This window comes from Carassius carassius, chromosome 40 (assembly GCF_963082965.1).
Source record: "Carassius carassius chromosome 40, fCarCar2.1, whole genome shotgun sequence".
Classification (NCBI taxonomy): domain Eukaryota; kingdom Metazoa; phylum Chordata; class Actinopteri; order Cypriniformes; family Cyprinidae; genus Carassius; species Carassius carassius.
This window is the reverse complement of record NC_081794.1, coordinates 16,556,950-16,576,160: the sequence shown is the minus strand read 5'-3', so window position 1 is coordinate 16,576,160 and position 19,211 is coordinate 16,556,950. Positions and strand designations below refer to the sequence as shown.

General features: G+C 39.7%; 3 protein-coding genes across 4 annotated transcripts in view; 1 reads left to right on the top strand and 2 right to left on the bottom strand.

Annotated features, from left to right (window-relative positions):
• Positions 1-1,719: 1,719 nt before the first annotated feature.
• On the bottom strand, positions 1,720-12,600 carry LOC132122228 (ankyrin repeat and SOCS box protein 3-like). Its single transcript, XM_059532233.1, has 10 exons — positions 12,463-12,600; positions 6,845-7,043; positions 5,835-5,993; positions 5,623-5,735; positions 5,124-5,256; positions 4,202-4,379; positions 3,815-4,021; positions 3,463-3,732; positions 3,163-3,296; positions 1,720-1,976 (listed from the first exon to the last, which is right to left on the bottom strand). Exons 2-10 carry the CDS (start codon positions 7,041-7,043, stop codon positions 1,819-1,821), a joined length of 1,551 nt encoding a protein of 516 aa, XP_059388216.1. The 5' UTR covers positions 12,463-12,600; the 3' UTR covers positions 1,720-1,818.
• Positions 12,513-14,712, top strand: LOC132122229 (putative glutathione-specific gamma-glutamylcyclotransferase 2). Its single transcript, XM_059532234.1, has 3 exons — positions 12,513-12,701; positions 12,826-12,861; positions 13,823-14,712. Exons 1-3 carry the CDS (start codon positions 12,513-12,515, stop codon positions 14,195-14,197), a joined length of 600 nt encoding a protein of 199 aa, XP_059388217.1. The 3' UTR covers positions 14,198-14,712.
• A 1,400-nt stretch (positions 14,713-16,112) lies between these two features.
• LOC132122227 (proteasome activator complex subunit 4B-like) overlaps positions 16,113-19,211 on the bottom strand; it is a 29,224-nt gene continuing 26,125 nt past the window's right edge. For both annotated transcript variants that reach the window (XM_059532231.1, XM_059532232.1), the window contains 5 exons: positions 18,169-18,324; positions 17,922-18,078; positions 16,725-16,858; positions 16,471-16,609; positions 16,113-16,192 (listed from right to left, as the gene is read on the bottom strand). In XM_059532231.1, the coding sequence (XP_059388214.1) occupies positions 16,475-16,609; positions 16,725-16,858; positions 17,922-18,078; positions 18,169-18,324 (582 nt within the window). In that variant the 3' untranslated portion in view covers positions 16,113-16,192; positions 16,471-16,474. The remainder of the gene's footprint in view (positions 16,193-16,470; positions 16,610-16,724; positions 16,859-17,921; positions 18,079-18,168; positions 18,325-19,211) is intronic.

Genomic DNA, 19,211 nt, shown 5'->3' with positions numbered 1-19,211 from the left:
CTCTTGATGCCTTGACCCCAGCCTCAGTCCAAGTCATTTCTTGTGAAGTTCACTCAAATTCTTGAATGGATTTTGCTTGACAATCCTCATAAGGCAGCGGTTCTCTCGGTTGGTTGTGCATCTTTTTTTCCACTCAACTTTTTGTTAACATGCTTGGATACCGCCCTCTGTCAACAGCCAGCTTCTTTGGTAATGAATGTTTGTGGCATACCCTCCTTGTGAAGGGTGTCAATGATTGTGTTCTGGACAACTGTCAGATCAGCAGTCTTCCCCATGATTGTGTAACCTAGTAAACCAAACTGAGAGACCATTTTGAGGTCTCATGAAACCTTTGCAGGTTTTTTGAGTTAATTAACTGATTGGCATGTCACCATTTTCTAATTTGTTGAGATAGTGAATTGGAGGTTTTTTGTTAAATGTGAGCCAAAATCATCACAATTAAAAGAACCAAACACTTAAAACACTTCAGTCTGTGTGCACTGAACTTAACACACCAGTTCCACAATTTGAGTTGAATTACTGAAATAAACTTTTCCATGACATTCGAATTTGCTGTATATGGATGTTCAGTATGTTCTAGCAACAGATGTACATATGAAATATAACAATTATTTCCTTTTTTAAAATGATATATTATACATAATGTATCCAAAGATTTAAATATTTTTCTCAATGAGGTTTGAATAATCGGAAAATCTATTTTTACTCTTAATACATTTTATAAATATGAAAAAGAATGTGCAAATGTCAGTCACTCCTTTGGTGTATTTCAAAAGTCTGATTGCTAATCAAAGGCGAACTGTTGGACCTGAGCTTACCTGCAGCACAAGAAAAGCTTAATGCACATGATTACTGATGCCTTGCCTTTTCAGAGTCTCCCACAGAGAGGTGGCCTGATTGTCTAGAACAAGGCACAGAGTTGCTGAGACACAGCCTCTGGTTTGCTCTGAATCCAAAATATCAGGGAGTGAGCAGAAATGGCTCCCCTCTTTCATGTAATCAGGCTGCTAGGTACTGTGGGTAAGACTGGTGGGCATGCTGTCAGTAATCCGTGTTCTCCCCCTGCTGTTTGCACATGGTATACAGTATTCCAATAGAAATGGCTTGGAAATAAGGAACACCTTGATGTTATATAACACTATTTTTGTAACAATAACACAAGCATCAGTTGGTCTTTCCATAATTGATGTTAGAGGTGTTAAAAACAATTTGGCAGGATATGTATAGCAGAAAAAACACTGAGCCTGTGTGAAATAGAAAAAAATTTAAGTGCCGGTTCATAACTGTACACCTCTTTTCACAAAGCAGCAAGAGGTTGAGAGCATCACGCCGCAGAGATATTTAAATTAACGCGATCTTCTGAAGGTGTTATGTGCATTGCTAAAAGGTAACATACAATTTTAAATAAATAGCATGACCAAAGGCAGATAGTAGCATCTCTGAATGAGCGTGGCTGCGTTGGCAATTAACATTCGAAGAGAGTATGCGTCTTTGAGGCAGAGTGACCTTGGAGGCAGACAGAGAGGAGAGCCGCTGAGAGAGAGAAGATAACGAGGCAGACCAAAGACACGGAGCAGAGGTGAATTTCAACACCAACTCGGTATGAAGGCCAGCTGTGTAAGAGGGGGACAGAACAGTGAGGATAAATTGGTAGAATTCTCCATTTGTCCTCCCACGTTTTCTAAATATCAAGGTAATGAAAAGAGCCAGAGTCCAGCGTCATTGAGCAGTCATTAAAATTGTATTAACATTATATACAAAATACTGCAGTGGAACAAGTTGAGATAACTTAATTAGCCACACTTGACAGTCAGGCCGCTATGTAAGCAAGCCTGAGACTTCGCTGAACTGAAGGTAGTCCTGAAGCAGTGTGGGGACGGGCAGCTGTTTGATGAAGGACGTCTTAGACAGAGCACTGCTGCCCACCGCTGCCCGCACTGCCAGTCTGCACAGATGGGTAAGGACAGGGACCGATTCTGGAACCAAAGACAAGAGGTTACTGAGCTGTGGCCATTTACCACATCAGATGATATGGCATACAGTAAAACAACAGAGCTGTTTTTCAAAAAAATCATTTGTGACATAAACAATAGTTTCATTCAGCAGGGACACACTGAATTGATCAAAAGTGACAGTAAAGATTTTCACATTGTTACAAAAAATTCAGATTTTAAAGGCTGTTCTTTTTTACTGCTCTATTCATAAAGAATCCTGTAAAAAAATTATGTAAATGACGTTAAAATACTAAAAAAGATACCACAATTGGTATCACAGTGCGTGCATGTGTGTGTGTGTGTGTATACACACACACACACAAACTCACATTTTCAATCAGCCATCTATTTTATATAGATTAAATAGTTAAAATAATCATGAAAGCATGATATTTTATACACTATAAAAATAAATTGCATTAAACAGCAACATTTACCAACAGATATACGTAACAAAACATTTTAATACATAATCTTTTTATTTTATTTTTAATTTTGAGTGGGTTAATGGCTGAGTGGCTAATCTGTCGGTTTTAAATTGCTTTGTTGAAACAATCGGATTCCAAAAAAATAAACTGAGCTTATCGACTATAATGCAGAAACTCTTTATGGAAAGTTAATGGACAAATAAAAAGTATAATAAAATCATTCACCATGTTTCTCTTAAGGAAACTTAACGGACATAAAAAAAAAAAAGTGTAATATAATCACTCTACGTTTAAAAGTTTCTTAAAGGGATAATTCACCCCAAAAATATTTTTTTTATCATTTACTCACCCTCATGTTGTCCCAAACCTGTAGGAGTTTGATATTTTAAAGAATGCTGGTAATCAACTGACGGTCCACATTGACTTCAGCAGTATTTCTTTCCCTACTTTGGAAGTCAATGGAGACCAACAACTGTCTGGCTCTTCAAAACTCTTCAAAATATCTTTTTTTGTGTTAAACATAAGAAAGAGACTTGAGGGGGAGTAAATGACTACATTTTCGTTTTTAGATGAACAATTCATTTAATTTCATATCACCAACAAAATAACTGTGAATATACTGTAAATATTTGATATATGCAACATTCTGATGGCTATATATATATATATATAGCCTAAACAATGTCATGAAACCCACACATACACATACGTCAATATGATTTAAAGTGTACAGGTCATACCGAAATGCTTCCGTGGCGTCCAGGAGCCATCTGCTCGACGGTGAAAGAGAATCTGAAGCATTGAGGAGGGCAGAGTCTTCCAATTAATGAACTCCAGAAAGAAATTAAGCACTCTGTTCTCAGCTTCTTCAAGCCTGCACCCAATTAGAGCATAACAGGCAGAAGAGAAGAGCTTAACACAGTGCGATTTAACTCTGACGCTAATAAAGCACAGGCATTTATTAAAATGCACGCATGGTGAATCCACTCTTGATTAAAATAAAAACCTGTGTGGCACAACAACCGCAATGTGTTGCTTACATTTTGTCCTGGAGGAGCAGCAGGGGGTCCATTCCTGCTCTGAGCAGCAGGGGGAGCCAGAAAGAGGCACTCTGCATCTCACCGATGGCTCTGTGGGCCAGTTCTTCGAGTCGGTCGCCCTGAGGAAGGCCAGCGTGCTCTAAGATCAAGGGAAGGTGCTCTGGTACGTGGCCTTGTAACGCAAAAGCATAGATGCCCAAGCTCACATGGGCCCCTGCTGCCAAGAGCATCAGAGTGATTTCACGAATCTGGTGACGCTCGCTGTTCAAACTGAAAGACAAACAGGACAAAATGCGTCATGCTGACCAACTGATTGTGTTTAAAAAAAAAAAACGGGACATCTATGTCATACTTCCAAGAGTTGCACCACAGAGCCATGTCCAAAGGGCAGCTGTAGCCAAACTGTCGACAGTTTTGGGCATCTGGACTGTAGCCCTTCTTTAGCAAGGCCCGCAGGCTGTCTGCTTGTCCGCTAAGTACTGCCAAATAAACTGGACTGACCTTTCCCTCGCCCCGGTCACATTCTCGCTTCGTTACCGGAATCAGCTTCTCTAAAATACTACAGAGAACGTCAAAAGATGAGCAGCTAGATTAATGCAGTTGAACAAAATTTTATTTCATAAAGGCCAAAGTTACACTCTCAACATCTTTATTTAAAAAGAACTAAAGGTTAGCTTTCAAACGTGCTTATCATTATAGTAAGTAACTGTCGCATACGTCATTAACCAAGCTGCCATACCTAAGACGGCTGAACTGGGCCGCAGCATGGATGGGTAGCTGCCAGCAGTCCTCATTGCAGTACAGGTTGGGGTCAGCTCCATGGGCCAGTAAAAGCTCCACACACCGTACGTGGCCCTCCTGAGCGGCAATGAGCAGCGGCGTGGCCAGATCATTTGCCTGGCAGTTCACATTCGCCCCTGTGGTAAAGACAAGCTGTGCTTAGGCAACCAGACTTATACACGACTGCAGTGTGGCTTCTGCTTTCTTCATTTGATAAGCAATTACACATATTAGGTCAATGACAAAAAAAAGCCCACCATAAATCAAATAAAGCTTTTAAAAATGTGCCATGTTTTTAGAAATGTCTTCATTTTAGTTTCATATGACTTTCATAAATGTTTATTTTCAAGATCAATTTTATTATAAAAATTGAACATCAAGTAAAAAATAAAAACAACATTTTAATCATTAATAGAAAGTTTGAATGAACAGCATTAATTTGACATCTAAATGACTTTATTGTCACCTGTTTTCAATTTAAAAGTCTTTCTGAACAAAAGTATTTAACTAAAAATACTTTATTATACAATTTCTTTTTGGAATAACACCACAAGACATTTTACAACCTAAACTAACCTTGGATGTTAATTAAAAATATCAATTATCTGTACTTTTCAGAGAATTACTGACCTGGAAAAAGAATCACAAGGGTGGGCAAGGGTCATTTTTTAATAAATTAATAGAACTGAACAAAACTGAGCAGCATGTCATTGACCCTAACATCAAACTCTTTATCTGCCTCTGAAGAATGTGTCGCTGTAAATAGCAGTGTGGTGTTGCAAGACTTAACATTGATCAAAGCATGTAATGTACAAAAAGGGAAGCATGTGACTGGCCAGATGCAGCACGTACAGGGTTAATCATTAATGAAATTTTCTCACCGACATTTGCAATGATCTCTAAGCATTGGTGATGTCCATATTGTGCAGCAACAAATAATGGTGTGATCCCATAGTCATCAACGGCCTCCAGAGAGCACATGCTCACCAAGTACCTCACAATCTCTGTATGGCCCTGGAAATGGTTTTACATATATTTTTTCATCACTCTTTTGATGGAAGACTTTGATAACTGCCTTAGATGTAACATTTAAAGACTTAAATAAATTAGAATAAGCAAAATGGCCTTGGGGTTTCATTATTTGAAGCTTAATTTAACATTTAAAAGCATTTATTGAAAGAGGTATACATTTAAAAGTAGTAATCATGTGATTGTTGTTACGTTTTTTCCTGATAACAACTAGCTGATAAGCATTTATACTTAAAAGTGAGTAAGAAGAGCTGTAGAACATTTTAAGGCATGGGAATCTAGTATTTGTGCAATTTTTGATGTTTCCAAAACATCAATCTTAAATCAGAGTTATAAATTTAAAGCTATAACCTTGTAAACAGCTTGATGGAGACAAGACCAGCCTGACACAGAGTAAGTCCCATTGACGTCTGCCCCATTTTCCACCAGTAGCTCCACCACATCTTTGTGCCCACTATCTACAGCTAGAAACAAAAAATGAGACAACTATATAAGACACAAAAGAAGAAAAAATACACATGGTTAAAATGATAGGAGATAGATCCTAGGTACTTTGAGTTTACCTGCAAAGAGGGGACAGGAGAGTTCATTGGTTTTCCTGTTAATGTCTGCACCACCCTTGATAAGCCACTTCACTGCCCGGAGATGTCCATTCCTCGCGGCAAAATAAAGAGGAGTCTCTGAATTATGAGTCAAAGTGTTGACGTAGTCTTCGCAATTGACTGAAGTGAACAGGGACATACAACTAATGAATTGCACATTAGAGAAAAAGATACAGTCATGTACTGCATCTTAAACAGTTTTATAATTATTAAACATACTAGTGTCAAAAGAGGTCTGCTTATTGGTCTTACAGGTAATCTTTAATAATTTACCCTCAAATTATATTACGTCATCATTTATTTACCCTCCTTTGATTAAAAACTGTATTGATTTTATTTATCTGACTGTTTTTGTCTCTTCTGCGAAAATGAAAGACATTTTTTGTCATTATTTGAAACATTTCTCTGTTGCTGTTTTTTATTTTAATTACAGTTTTTGTTATTTTAGTACTTCAAATGAAATTTGGCAAAAATTAGAGATGCTGCACTGGCAACGAGATGAAATCAAATTAGTTTAAGTTTTTATTATATTTCAGCTAATCTTTAATTTATTTCAGGTTACAAAGTTGTTTTTTAAAAAGTTTTGGTTTAAAACTTTGGGGGGGAGGGGGGGGGGATCACTCGTCGCTCCCATTTTCAAGACTTCACTTTGTTACATGCAAAACTGTACTAAGATATGATAAATGGCGCACAAGTGGTAAAGATGAACGTTATTGCACAATTATGTCTGTCGTTGAGATTGATGGCCCCAGTCTCCATTCATTATAATTAAATGAGCAATGGAAAAAGAGCAGCGTAAACGTTTTACCAAGTGCTTTACTGAAAGTCGCTCAGGTATGGAACGACATGAGGTTAAGTAAAAGCCAGAATTTGCATTTCTATGTGAACTATCCGTTCCTTGTCTAAACGGGACACTCTCTGTGATGTTCCACGCATTCAAAGCATCTAAACCCCGATCTGAAGTAGTTTACCGGCTGCAGGGAGGAGAAGCCGCACACACTCCGAGGATCCAGCCGCCGCAGCCTCATGCAGGGCGTTCCAGCCCCGGTTATCTTTCACATCCACCGCGAAGCCTCTCTGGATGAGCCTCTGCACCCGTCGACCCTTCCCCTCCCGGGCTGCCAGCGCGACGGCTGAGCAGGTGTCTCCATAGCACTCCGTGAAGTCCATCTGATTATTATCCGTTTAAAAACACAGCACTATCCCTCAAACATTACTGAAAGAGTTCGTGTTCTCTCAGTATTTACACACAGCGGCTCAGACTGAGAGCAAGCTGACAGGTCCAGGTCTTATATTATACCTTACACTGAAGTGCTACAGGTTAAACCTCTATAATTCACAACCAGGTCAAGTTCACACTAGTTACACCAATAATTCTGATAAACTGGCCAGATAAGTGTTTTGGTTGCAGAATAAGTTAACGGCTGTGCCACTTTTAGTAACTATACTAGTCAAGTAACGTTAATCTAGTTCGACTTTCCCACTTTGAATCTTTAATATGTCCACAAGACAACAAAAACCACATCGCGGTCCTTAAATCATCTGTACACACATGAAAAAGTGACGACTGAATTATTCCATTAGTTTTAGGAAAATATAAATGTGTGGGTATTTCCGGCGCTGCTGTTTTCTGATTGGCTGATTCAGAGCTCCGGCTAGAACACATATATGTAATGTTTCGTTCCGTCCATAAAAAAATACGAGGAAATACAAATTAAAATAACAACAACATCATAAAAACAAGTCCAGTGTTTTGTTTGACAGATTTGCAGGTGATCCATCCGCTAGACGGAAACTTTCTCATCATAAGGAGATATTATTCAATATGTAACAGTATCTAACGTTAGTCGTTTTTGTTCAGAATTATTTGTTCCAGATCTTTAATTAGATGTAATTACATAACGCAAGACATTGCTTGTCTATTGAACAAGTAGGGTTACCACAGTCAGAAAACGTAAAAAAAATATACGTGTAATGTTTGTGACATACATGAATATGTATGTGTGTATATATATATATATATATATATATATATATATATATATATATATATATATATATAATATTTTTTACATGCGATTCTATTTATGCTCAGCTTTACAGATGTAACATCTCGGTTACGTATGTAACCCACGGTTCCCTGAATAGGGAACGAGATGCTGTGGTGATGTCACCGTATGGGAACACCTCTCGGTGTGACGAATGTCTGAAGCCCTATACCATCCCGCCAATCCTATTGGCCGAATAGCGCTTGGCACCGCCCCACGCATGCGTACGCATCGTATACCTGGGTGCCACACGCTATTTAGCTCAGATTTCATGAACTGAAGAAGAACGCTATCAAGGTATGGAACGGCCTCTTCAGGGAGCCGTGGTTACATACGTACCATAGCACCATCTATATATACGTGGTTAGCTGAAATGGCTGCCACGTAAACTTTCAGAGTGGCTGGCGTTACTCCATCAGAGAAACGGTCTTGAAGGAACTCCAATACTGAAGCCACTGGGCAGTAAACTGGATCCATATTATGAATTCCACACCAGGCCGTAAACAGTTTCCATTTGAAAGCTTATAAGCGTCTCGTAGAAGCTGCCCTAGAATTCATTATAGTCTCGGTGGTTTCAACAGAAAGACCGGTTATATTAACTCACTCCGCTCAGAGGCCAAGCCCATAGCTTCCATAGATCTGGCCTTGGGTGCCAAATCATTCCCTGTGCTTGCGATAGTAAGTCCTGTCTGAGGGGAATCTCCCATGGAGAGCCCGCTAACAGACTGACCAGTTCCGCAAACCACGGCTGTGTGGGCCACCACAAAGCCACCAGCAGCAGCTGCTCCACTCTGTCCAGCCGTATCCTGGATAACACCGCTGGAATTAGACGAAACGGGGGAAAAGCATACAAGCTGGTTCTGGGCCAATTGTGAGCTAACGCATCCAAGCCTAGGGGCGATGGAGGGCATAGGGAGAACCACAGCGGGCAATGCTTAGTCATGCTCGACGCGAATAAGTCCACTCTTGCTTCTCCAAATATTTGCCATAAGAGGCTCACCGTTTGCGGGTGCAACCTCCATTCCCCCTGCTCCAGAGTCTGTCTGGATAGCAAATCCGCTCCGAAGTTCAAACGTCCGGGGACATGAACCACTCGGATCGACAGAAATCTGTTCTGAGACCAAAGAAGAATATTTCTCGCCAGCCTGCACAGGGGGCAAGAGCGTAATCCTCCTTGATGATTCAGATACGACACAACCGCTATGTTGTCTGACCTGAGCAGTACATGACGGCCGATCAGCAGATTCGAGAAGTACTGGAGGGCTAGAAAAACCGCCAGTAATTCCAACCTGTTTATATGCCAACTGCGTTGTGTCGCCGTCCATACTCCGTGAGCTGGGCGCCCTTGACAAACAGCTCCCCAACCGGTCAAAGACGCGTCCGTCGTGACATTCTCTCGGGAAGCACAAATCCCCAGCCGAACTCCAGCTAGAAGGAATTCGGTTGACATCCACTGTCTTATTGACATAACACACCTCCGTGTCACCGAAATCGTCCGATGCGGAAGACAATGGGGTGAAATGTTCCAGCTTTTCGTCCACCACTGAAAAGGGCACATATGAAGTAAGCCCAGACGGATTACAGGGGATGCCACTGCCATTAGACCTAAAAGTCTGAGGCACAAACTCACTGTCACTGTGCGACTCACTTTGATGTGACGGACGCATGACGTGAGAGACTGAGCGTCCGGGAGACATAGTCTTGCTGTCATCGCGTGAGAGTCCAAGTCTATTCCCAGAAAGGTTATCCGTTGAGAGGGAATTAAAACACTCTTCTGGAAATTCGTGCATAAGCCCAGGCTGTTTGATGATTCAGCACAAGATCCCGGTGAGAGTGTGCTTGAGTCTGCGATTGTGCTAACACCAGCCAATCGTCTAAGTAATTCAACACGCGAACGCCCTGGAGCCGCAACGGGGCCAGAGCTGCGTCCATGCATTTCGAAAAAGTTCGGGGAGCCAGAGCTAAGCCAAAGGGAAGAACACGGTATTGATACGCTTTGCCCTCTAAAGCGAATTTGAGGAACTTCCTGTGTCTCTTGTTGATCTGAATATGAATATATGCATCCTTCAGATCGATCGTGACAAACCAGTTGTTTGGTTGAATCTGAGACAAAATAGACTTTACCGTTAACATCTTGAATTTGCTTGCCTTTTTTTGGTATAACAAAATAGCGGCTGTAAAAACCTGACTCCATCTGAGAGGGGTGTACTTCCTCTATAGCCCCTTTGCTCAACAGAGCTGACATCTCCTGTCGCAGCACCGCTATTTCCTTTGGCTTCACAACCGTGGGAAGAATTCCGCGGTAAGGAGGCGGGCCTTTTCGAAACTGAATGGTGCATCCATGACGAATTGTGCGTAACACCCATTGTGAAATGCCGGGCAAGCGTTCCCACGCGGCCCAAAATAACATTAGCGGTTTCAAGATTTCTGCTTTCTGCAACGTTTTCACAACGTTTGCTCGAAGCGCCCTTTGCGGCGAGACAATCAATGTTTGAGCGTGAGGACTGCAGTGAGAGGGTTGGATGCGCAAAAATGGTCCAACAGCGCTCTCTAGTGGAGGGCACAGTCCCTGGCAAGCAGCGAGAATATCAGGAGCTGCTATTATAGGCCCGAGAAGGAGAGGCATTAACCGTCCTTAGAAACAGGGGAGTCCATGAGAAAAGATTTGTCCTTTTCTTTGATGTCGGTGAGATTAAGCCAGAGGTGGCGCTCAACCGTAATCAATCCAGCCATAGAACAGCCCACTGCTTGAGCAGTATGTTTGGTAGCGCGTAACGCCAAATCCGTTGCTCGCCGCAGCTCTTTCACAGCCTCGGGTGTGATACCCTCCCCCTTGTCGAGTTCCTTTAAGAGCTCTGCTTGGTAGGCCTGAAGGACCGCCATAGAGTGGAGCGATGCGGCTGCCTGGCCTGCAGCCATGTAGGATTTCCTGACGAGGCTGAACGTGACTCGACACGCCTTAGAAGGAAGAAGGGGACGAGACTTCTGTGCCGTGGCCGAATTAGGCGTGAGATGTTCGGCGAGAGTCTCTTCCACCGGAGGCATCGCTGCATAGCCATGGTTCGCCATGTCAGAAATGGTGGCGAAATCCACAGCCGCAGCATTAGTAATGCGCGCCGAGTACGGCTGTTTCCAGGACCTAGAAACCTCCTGGTGGAGGTCCGGGAAAAAAGGCAAGGGCCTTCGGGGCTGCGCAGGTGTACGACTAGTTAGAAAATGGTCGTCCAGCTTAGATGAAGGTTGGGCCTCGGCCTTCTCAACCTCCCAATCCAGTCCCAGTTTACCCACCGCGCGAGAAACCACGTCCAACAGCTCGCTGTAGGAGGGAGAAACACGCTTTCTCCTGTCCACTAGGAGGGAGAGGGATGCAAGCGTCAGCCGTGAAGTCCTCAGACCCCGAGGCCGTGGTGGATAAGATGTCGTCATCATATCATCCACAACCGAAGGAGATAGCATCATATGCCTCCGGGGTGGGCTGTAAATCCTCATTTGAGAAAACGACTGGTTTGACAAAGCTCGCTTCCTGCACTAGGGTAGGGGAGAGAGAGCTACGTGGAGAAAACTCCAGCGCAGCGCTGTCCTCATAATCCATGTCGCACATGTCTCCCCAAGCCATCGCCTCGTGCGGTGCCTCGGCAGCCGCAGAAGTGACACGGCGTGGGTTAGACGCGGGGGCGACCTTAGAAAATACTTCTACCCTCGAGCGCAGTACTCTAAGCCGCAGGCCATCACAATGGGGGCAAGAAGAAAGGCCGATAAGCGCTGCCTGTGCGTGATGTAAGCCCAAGCACACTACGCACCTTTCATGAGAGTCTCCATTCGTGATGAACCTGGTACACGGTTCCTTACACTTCCGAAAATTCATCGCGTCCGCGAAGAGGAGTTAACACTGCTCGGAGAAAACCGCTGAGAACGCGGGATGATTCCTAGGGCACAGATGATTCGCTTTCCTGAAGGAAATGAAATCTGAGCAAAATAGCGCGCGGCTCCCAGGTATACGATGCGTACGCATGCGTGGGGCGGTGCCAATCGCTATTTGGCCAATAGGATTGGTGGGATGGTATAGGGCTTCAGACATTCGTCACACCGAGAGGTGTTTCCATACGGTGACGTCACCGCAGCATCGAAGTGACCTATGAAAGGGAACTTCCTTTACATAAAAACGATTATACACACAGGTTTCATCAGAATGTCTTCGCTATTAGTTGTAACTGCAAATATCCTGTAAATTACTACAGTAATGTATTAATATAATAGTGGATATTCTGGTTACCATGGTAGATTTATTTATGTATTATTTTGTAGGGGTTTATTTTTAAAGCCGGTGACCTGGCTTTTATTTTGAAAAATAATCACTACTAACAACGTTGCCGTTCATACATTCAACTAATGCCGTACGGATGTGAGACTTGATGCCAGATATTATCGGCTAGATCTGTATCTGCCCTTGGCAAGTAACTAACGTTATGACTTTCTTTTGTACTCTTTAGCATACTAATTGTTGTTTTGAGACCACACCTATGCCAACGGTGTCAACATACCTAACCAAACTCGTCAGCGGTACACGAGCCCTAAACAAACCCGTCCATCGATGTATGAGTGTGGAGTATGTGTTCAGGCACACCGTGAGCTGTCAACAGGAAGCATGTGGGTCTTTGGTTACGGATCTTTGATTTGGAAAGTTGACTTTCCATTCGAGGAGAAACGAGTGGGTTTCGTCAAAGGCTTCAGTCGCAGATTCTGGCAGGGAAGTACGGATCATCGCGGTGTCCCTGGAAAGGTATGAACACAATTATTGGACCCAAGAGTTTCTGAACAGCAGGTGCCCAGTCATAGTGACCTTTCAGCATGACAGAGCACTACAGTACGATTAACACTTTTACTTCTTACTGATTGTGTTTCAGCCTGGGCGAGTGGTGACATTAATAGAGGACCCTGAGGTAATGACTGTCAACCTGTACCCGATATATGGCACATTACATTCCTCGAATGCGGTTCACTTTGTTTTTTGTTCAGTGCCTTACTTTATATAATATTTTATGATGAACTATTATCTAGTTAAAAGGAATACTACATTTATAATAATCTAGCATAACATGAATATAAATTATCATTATAAAATGTATTAAAAGTAATATTTTATATTAAAAGTTGTATTTAAAAATATTTAAAATAAACTGTTAATTATATAACCGAACATTGAATGAAATGTAGTTAGTTTTAAACATCTTATTTCTGTATACCACCTTAAAATGATGATTATACAGTATTTTTATAGTGTCAGTATATATAGTTTTCTAATACACATTTATATATATATATATATATATATATATATATATATATATATATATATATATAAATTATCTAACGTAATTAACCTTGCATGGAATGTTAAATACACGAGTTTTAAACAAAAATGTTTTTATCCAGCTTAATACTGGAGATGTAACATAGTGTATATTTATTTTTATTCCGAAAAATGTTTTTTTCATAAACTATTATTAACAACCATAATTAACCTAGCATGACATTTAGCAAATGTCTGTATATCCCACCTTAAATGGTGAATACACCGTATTATACAATGATTACTTTTAATTCACTTTAATATTTTTTGTACTTTAAATATTTATATATATATTTAGTTTATTTAATGGTTTTGAAAAAGTTTCAGACCCCCTTTTTTTTTTACAATAACGTAAAGTGCCATATTTTTGATACATTTTTGATACATCATTTAATGATAGTATATGAGATTTACAAACATTTCATGATTTAAAATTTGATTTTTTTTTTATGCTATTTTGATTAGATGCTACATGCATATAAAAGGTAATCCAAACAAAAGTGAATAATCCAACAGATTTATTCCTGTTCGTTAACTCTATTTGCTTGTAGGGCTGTGTCTGGGGCGTTGCTTATAAATTGCCGTCAGGAAGAGAAAAAGAAGTGAAGGAGTATCTGGACTACCGAGAGAAAGGCGGCTATGGGGTGATCACCGTTACATTTCATCCCAAAGATGAAGAACACCAACCGATGCAGGACACATTGCTCTACATCGGCTCCTGTGACAACCCAAATTACCTTGGCCCGGCACCTTTGGAGACAATTGCTCAGCAGATTGTGAAGTCTGTAGGCCCCAGTGGCAAGAATATAGATTACCTGTTTGAGCTTGCCGAAGCCCTCAGGCAGCTAATACCTGAAGATTTAGACGATCACCTGTTCTCTTTGGAGCACCTTGTGAAGGAGTTGCAGAAGCAGGAGATGGAGTGATCTTCTATCATCTGCTTTGTCCTTAATCTTCTGAAACACTCAGGAATTGAGTCCATTTTTTGTTCCTCATTTATAGATTATGATATCCGATGCATACTCTACTGAATCTGCACTTGATTTTAAGATGTGACATTTAACATAATTTGTCTCGCTTTAAAACTTGAGATATGAATCAAGAACTTATAGGAATATCAGTATATTGCACATATTGTACGTTTTTACATCCATGAAAAATGTAAATGAATGGATAATTTATTTTTCAGAGGCTGGTTCATTTTACTCAGGATACTTGAATATGTTACCAAGCCATTTCCTATGTATTTTTAAAATTCCTTGCCATCCTGATCTTCAAATCAGCCACACTAAAGTGAATCTCATGAACATAAACATGTTAAACAAATTAAACCTGTTCTTCAAACCTTTTTCTGATTGTTTAACATTTAATGACAACGGTTTAATTTCCAACCAAATTCACACTAACATTGTACTTAATAAAATACTATATTGTACTTTAATGTTGTCTTTTAAAAAAATCTATCTATCTATCTATCCACCCAAGCAAGATCTATTTTTATTCATAATTTATCAGTTATTGTTTTTAAAACAATGCCAGAACTGTTACAGCTCCATTCTAGCACAAGTCTATTGTACTGACATTATTTTGTGTACAAGATCTTTGTTGAGTTCACCACTGTTACTAGCTAATAATGATGACTTTATCATGGTGGCATATTTATTATGAGACCCAGATAATAATAATAAAAAATGCAACATTGTTGGGGAAAAAAAGAGGCCTTGTGTTTTTATTTGTTAAAAACAATACATTTACTGGCCTTGAGAGTAAAACAGAGCAAACATCTAACAAAATAGAGAAAAATCACTGCAGTTTTGGCACTAAGCTAAATAATGTTTCTGTTATGTACACTTCCAAATTTGCAACAGAGCTAACCATAGTAGAACCTGAAGCCCTTCCTGGAACTGTGTGTGATTCAGACGACAATCTAAAGTGTTTCTGTACTGAGGTTGGAGAAAAATAAAATAAAAATCAATCCTGGATTCTGGTCACATACCAGTAAGAAATTGCTCAAAACACGATCAAACTACAAACATGCGCACTCAAACAAACATGCACATGTATCCCGCCGCCTTCCACAAACTCCCATACTGAATCAGGACAATGACACACATACCACAATAACGTCACAGTACTCAGACTTGCGTCTTCATGTGATGATAAATAACGAGGGCTCAGCCCGAATATATTCTTCATCAAGTTACCGATGCATCGAGAAACCATCGCCAACAGATTACTGTGGAGGGTTAGCTTGAAGAGACGCTGGCGTGCCAACAATGTCACTTAACCAAGAATTACATGCTGCTAGATGTAAAATGTAGACTGAAAACAAAATGCTAAAACATGAAAAATCTCCCAGTTAAGTGGTTTCAAATTCTAAATGCATCTGGTTCAGTCGTCGGACTACCTTCACATGCTCAGATCAATGAGAACCTCGCCAGAGAGCATCATGAAGGCTTGGGAGTTGGATTTATGGGGTGATCCATAGGCATTCTGTCCTTCATCACACACTTAATATCAAGTCACAGGATTATAGAGGAAAAAAAATCTATCTGTACAATAATATTACAGGCCGTACATCCCTGCACTGGTAAACCTTAAATATTAAGTATAGTTGAAATGCAAAAATATGGGCTAGATATATACATAAAACAGTACGTACAGAGTATATGTCTAGGTCATTAAATCACTCATCTCCTGTCTCCTTCGTGCCTATACTTGTCTCCTGCCCTCCTCTCCTCGTGTACTCGTGGTTAAGTGGGCTTCTGGGTTCAGCTTCGAGAGGTTCTACTGTAGATGCTGAGATCCTGAGCATCTGTGTCCTCCCATCTCACCCTCATAAATGCATAAGATATTTTATTTGAATAATAAAAAAAAACTAAACTAAACTAAACTAAAACCTGCAGCAACTTCATCCCAACCTGAAAAGAAAGGGATAAAGATCACGATCATGCATTTAAGCAGTGTTTATAGACTAAACAATTTCATTTATGAGTTTCAATGGGTGCCGTCAGAATGAGAGCACAAAAATCAGCTGTTTGGACTGACGGCACCCATTCACTGCATGTAATGTAATGCTAAACTTCTCGAAATGTGTTTTGATGAAAAAAAAAAACCTGTTTAGATTTTGAGTACATGTTCAGCAAATTGCCATTTTTTGGATGAGCGGTTTCTTTAAACAAGTGTCTTTGTAATGTACCCGTCTATGCATAGTAGCAGGGTGACACAAGGAGGTCTGTGAGCACCACGAGCTGGTCGTCTGTGAACTGCTGCTTGTGCTCCAGCCAGTTGTCGTGATGAGTACGGCGGAAATTAGACAGAGTCTTTTTCACGGTCATCTAAATCAGGCAGAGATAGGCTTGTATTGATTTTTGTTAGATTTAATGGGCCCTAAGAGCCAAGAGCACAAGAGGGAGACAGAAAGCAATTGTGTTTGTGATGTGACCGGTGTACCTCAATAGGCTGCGTGTCGTTGAGGTGTGCGCTGAGGTCCATGAGGAGCTGAGGCATCCAGGTTGGGACATCATAGGGGCTGGATAAAATGCAAGCACTGAGTCCCAGCACCCCGGCATGACGCCGCACTAGATCTGAGGACAGACAAACATGGGTTAATTACAGAAAAATTATTCTGTTCTTTTTTTCAATAAAAGAATCTGAATATCCCTTTAAATAAAAAATAAAAATATATATATATTTTTTAATAAACAGATTTCGTTTATTTTTGTGTACTTCTTTAACATTTTATTTGAGTAAAATTGTATTTACTAGTAAATAATAAAAAATAAAAGCAATAAAAGTATTTAAAACAAAATTAACAGGATTCTTGAGATTTTTTTTTAAATAGTATAAAAAGAAAATATATATTGATGAAAATGAAAGCTATTCAGGTACTTTTGAAAAAAAAAAAAAAAGGGGAATCAGATTTATCTTGTTTTAAGGATACTTAGATTTACTAGAAAGAAAATGATTTCAAAAACTTGATTTAATTTATTTTTATCTGAATATCCCTATAAAATGTTTGTGTAGTTATTTTAAATTCAATTTTAATTAAATATAATATAAATAATACATTTTTAAAAAGATAAATATGATTCTTAAGGCATTTTTTCTTTTAAAATAGTATACAGATAAAATAAAAAAAGGATATAAAAAATGCAAGATTGTTTTCTATTACACAGGGATATTTAGATACTTCTGAAAAAAATGTTTTAGGGATATTTAGAAGATTTACTAGAAAACTAATTTACTAGTTAATAATTTTCTATTTTTTTCTTAAAATAATTTTGTTTTCCAGTAAAATTTCTAAATATCCTTAAAACAAGATAAATTCACCAGAACAGCCAAAAAATAAAAATAAATAAATAAACCACTTGTAATTTATCTTGAACATAATTGCATTTGGCCTGAGTTTTGCTTATCAAGTGAATGTATCATGTCTTAAGTATATTTTTTAAAATTTTTATTCAAAATAAAAAATATGCACATATATAAAACAATACAGCTATTTTATAATTAGACAGAGGGAATGTGATTTGACTCCAGACTTAAATGACTTTGGTTCTTAAATTTGGCAGGCATTCAATGTTAGTACTATGCCATGGCTCTGATACAAACAGCACATCACTGCATGTGATTAAAGCGTGATCATACCGACTGAAGGAATAGTGTCCACCACAGAGCCTCTCTTCCTCTTTTTGGGTAATCTGGTTTTGCATAGAGCCTCAAAGTAAGTCTGCATGGAGGCATCCATTGCCAAGAAGTTGCACTGCAGGAAGCCACTGAGAGTGGTGGCAGCCATCTCTCTCACCTAAGACACAGAGATAAAGGTTTAATGAACAAAGCTGCATGAAAGTGAATAAGTGATGATGCCAGGATGCTAGTGTGGCCCGAAAGCTACCTCCAGCTGCTCATCCTCCAGCAGCCTGATGACCAGTGCTTTCACGTCCTGAACAGCCTGCTCATTACTCAGTATGGTGAACAGATTATAGAACACCATTATCTGGAGGTATGTTAGCACTGAGAATCGTGCATGCCAAGAGCTGCTGCCAGCAATCTGAAAAAATGAGAATCTTATGATTGCACAGCAAATATAGCACTCACTAGAACTGGGTAACAATGGTAAAAAAAAAAAAAAAAAGACATGTTAAGCATGTGGGATATTACTGTATGTAATACTAAACATTAGGGGTGTAATGATTCATCAATATAGATCGATACAATGATACGATGTATCGATGGCAGATGTAAAATATCGATAGCTGTAAATAATATCCATCTATGCATTACCACCAACGCATGCATTCTCGCTCAAACTCACGTATCAGGGCTCGAGATACGGACTGCCCGAGCGCTGTGTGAAAAGTTTTCAGCGCACACATCTGAAGCGCTCGCACGCACACAGACAGCCGCGTCTAGACCGCACTCAATACTAAATTGAGCTATCTTCCACTTTTTTGTGCATGGATGAATAAATACAGACAAAATTACATCAAAATGTGCGTTTTGGTGAATATCCTAGTAAACACAGTCGGTTAGGCATATGTCTTAACGTAAACAGTTGAGAAAAAAAAAGACGTGTACCAGTATATAAAATCTGTGCTTCGTTCTTAAAGTGAAAGCAAACTAATAATAAATCTAATGCTGTCAATGAAAAATACAAGTGCTCACTGCTCCTGACTAAATAACCGTTGTAACATCAAAAATTATTAATCTATATTTAATTTATACCGTGAAGACTGTGCAGTTATTTTACTTTTGATTAGCCTATTACATTTCTGTTGCGTACTTGAAAATGATTTTAGACTGAGCTGAAAAACCTGAAAAGCACGGTTTATTGAACTTGTGTCTTTGTTCTACTGTATTTATTTTCTGCTATTGCTTGTAATTTGGTTATCTGTAATCGTAGAATTTTTTGTGGTATCGAAAAATATTGTATCACTG

Coding starts and splice junctions, on each gene's coding strand:
- LOC132122229 (XM_059532234.1), top strand. CDS start 12,513: ATGTATGAGTGTGGAGTATGTGTTCAGGCACACCGTGAGCTGTCAACA. Junction 12,702..12,825: donor ATCGCGGTGTCCCTGGAAAG/GTATGAACACAA, acceptor ATTGTGTTTCAG/CCTGGGCGAGTGGTGACATT. Junction 12,862..13,822: donor CATTAATAGAGGACCCTGAG/GTAATGACTGTC, acceptor ATTTGCTTGTAG/GGCTGTGTCTGGGGCGTTGC.
- LOC132122228 (XM_059532233.1), bottom strand. CDS start 7,043: ATGGACTTCACGGAGTGCTATGGAGACACCTGCTCAGCCGTCGCGCTG. Junction 3,297..3,462: donor CTGCTCCTCCAGGACAAAAT/GTAAGCAACACA, acceptor AATTGGGTGCAG/GCTTGAAGAAGCTGAGAACA. Junction 1,977..3,162: donor GACGCCACGGAAGCATTTCG/GTATGACCTGTA, acceptor CTTTGGTTCCAG/AATCGGTCCCTGTCCTTACC.